The 2,278-nt window shown below is 53.2% G+C and overlaps 1 protein-coding gene across 1 annotated transcript; it reads left to right on the forward strand.

Annotated features, from left to right (window-relative positions):
- Positions 1–6: 6 nt before the first annotated feature.
- Positions 7–2,272, forward strand: CBY1 (chibby family member 1, beta catenin antagonist). The gene is made up of 4 exons (XM_008636452.2): positions 7–314; positions 1,014–1,116; positions 1,201–1,316; positions 2,131–2,272. Exons 1-4 carry the CDS (start codon positions 237–239, stop codon positions 2,209–2,211), a joined length of 378 nt encoding a protein of 125 aa, XP_008634674.1. The 5' UTR covers positions 7–236; the 3' UTR covers positions 2,212–2,272.
- The last annotated feature ends 6 nt before the right edge of the window (positions 2,273–2,278 follow it).

The raw sequence follows: 2,278 nt of genomic DNA on the forward strand, positions 1-2,278 counted from the left end.
CGTGGCGGTGGAAGGGCGAGGGCCGTGCCCGTGGAGGGCCGGTGCTGCCTGGTGGCAGTGGCGGGGCGGCGGCCAGGACCCCCCCTCAGATCGCCATCTTGGCCTGAGAGCCGGGGGGCTCCGCCTGGGGAGAGCAGCCGCCTTGCCACATCACTGCTCTTGTCCCACAGCCTCAGACCGCTTGTGTCTCTCCTGCTCCTTCAGGAGCCCCGTGTAAGCCTGGCCAGCAGCGTGCGATGCCTCTCTTTGGGAACTCCTTCAGCCCGAAGAAGACCCCCCCCCGGAAATGGGCCTCGCTGTCCAACCTGCACCTGGTGAGTCCCAGCACCTGCGGCTTGCTGCAGGAGTGCTTCCTTGGTGGCACGGGTGGGTGGCTCCTGCTGTGTGTGCCATAATCCTTACAAGAGCTCCCAGCTGCTTCTGGGGCAGGAAAAGGTTCTCCACCCAGAGGGTGCTCGGGCTCTGGAACAGACTTCCCAGGGCAGTGGTCACAGCACCAAGCCTGACAGAGTTCAGGAAGTGTTTGGATAATACTCTCAGGTACATGGTGTAGCTCTTGGGGATGGTCCTGTGCAGGGCCAGGAGTTGGACTCAATGATCCTTGTGGGTTCTTTCCAACTCAGTATGTTCTATTATTCCAACTGTGCTGCTTTCTTCCTGCGGTGCAGCACCATTTCTGATCGCTGCTGACTATACATAAAGCTAGAAATGGAATAGCTCAGGGAAGAATCATCATCACCCCACTTGCAATCCAGAACTGTGCCACCGAAAACTTCTCACCAGTGGTCTCCAAGTGCAGGGAGATGAGTGTGTGGATGGGAGAAAGTGCAGGGATGGTAGTGAGAGGAGCCAGTCCTCTATCTACTGCAGCAGTACATGACCAAAGTAGGATATCAGGCTTCAAGGCCATTTGGACCATCATATTCCACTGGACTGCCAGTCACTAAGAAGTGGGAGAGCAGGGGGTGGCTCTGAAATTCTGTGAAATGCTGAGTGTGATCTTCTCCCTGCAGGATAGATCCACTCGTGAGATTGAGCTGGGCCTGGAATACGGCACCCCCACAATGAACCTTGCTGGCCAGAGCCTGAAGTTTGAAAATGGCCAGTGGGTGTCAGGTAGAGTGCAGCTCAGCTTGCTCTGGTTTGAAGTAGCCACAGTTGGCTGACAATCTGTATTTTGACCTCCTTCTTTCCTCCAAGAATCAGGAAGCTTCCTGGGGGATCGCAGGGAATTGCAGCGCTTGCGCAAACGAAACCAGCAGCTAGAGGAAGAAAACAACCTACTTCGGCTGAAAGTGGATATTCTGCTGGACATGGTGAGCCTTTGCCCAACTCCTGCATGCCCATAGCAGTGGGGATGCCCAAGCAAGGGGTGCTGGGTCCCCTGAAAAAGGCTGCTCTCACTGCACCCCACTTCCTGCTTTACCCTGCCATGCAACACAGGTATAATGGCAAAGTGCTGTGGGAGTAAAGCCTGATCCCTTCTGTGAGAAGAGGGGACAGTTTCCCCCACATCAGAGCTTGTTGAGAACACTGTGACTGAGGAGATAGAAGCCCCTGCAAGTGCCGTGCCTCTTCTTTCCCTTTCTGCACAGAATATGGCATTTTTCTTGCCACTCTATCCTCTGCCCTAACTTTGAAACTGAGTTACAGCCATCCTCTCTGGTCATAGAAGATTAAAGCTTCCATCTGATGTCATGAGGGGTGTGGCATCTATTCTGTGTGTAAACCTGTGGATGAATGAATTTCAACTTTACCCAGAGATCACAGCTTTCATGCTTAAAATCTGGAGAGACATTCAGTGAAATAGAACACACATCTCTTCTCAGGTCATAAGTGATTTAGCCTTTATGTCAGTCTGAACAAATATTTCTTTCCGTACTCTTCACGTGTTTTAAAACTGGAAGGTGGCTTTTGTGGCTGGAACACTTAGCAGAAGCCCTAGCTGCTCTCCAGGTTTTCCAGGCGAGCTCAGTGAAGTGTGAAATGGTAGCTTCCCCCTTGCTCAACAGGAACAAATTCCCTCCTGCAGGTCCTGGCTTGTGGCTGTAAATCTCGGTTGTGCTGTGAGGTTGGAAAAGCCTCACAAGCTTTTAACTCACTCCTGTTGTTGTTTGCTGTGTGTTCCAGCTCTCTGAAACCACTGCCGAGTCCCACCTGATGGAGAAGGAGCTGGAGGAGCTGAAGCAGCACAGCCGGAAAAAGAAGTGAACAAGAGGTGGCCAGGCTGGTTCTGGGTCTTGGCCCACGGGATGCTGGGGCTGGCTGGTGCCTCCCA

Source organism: Corvus brachyrhynchos, unplaced genomic scaffold, assembly GCF_000691975.1.
Source record: "Corvus brachyrhynchos isolate BGI_N302 unplaced genomic scaffold, ASM69197v1 scaffold56, whole genome shotgun sequence".
NCBI lineage: Eukaryota > Metazoa > Chordata > Aves > Passeriformes > Corvidae > Corvus > Corvus brachyrhynchos.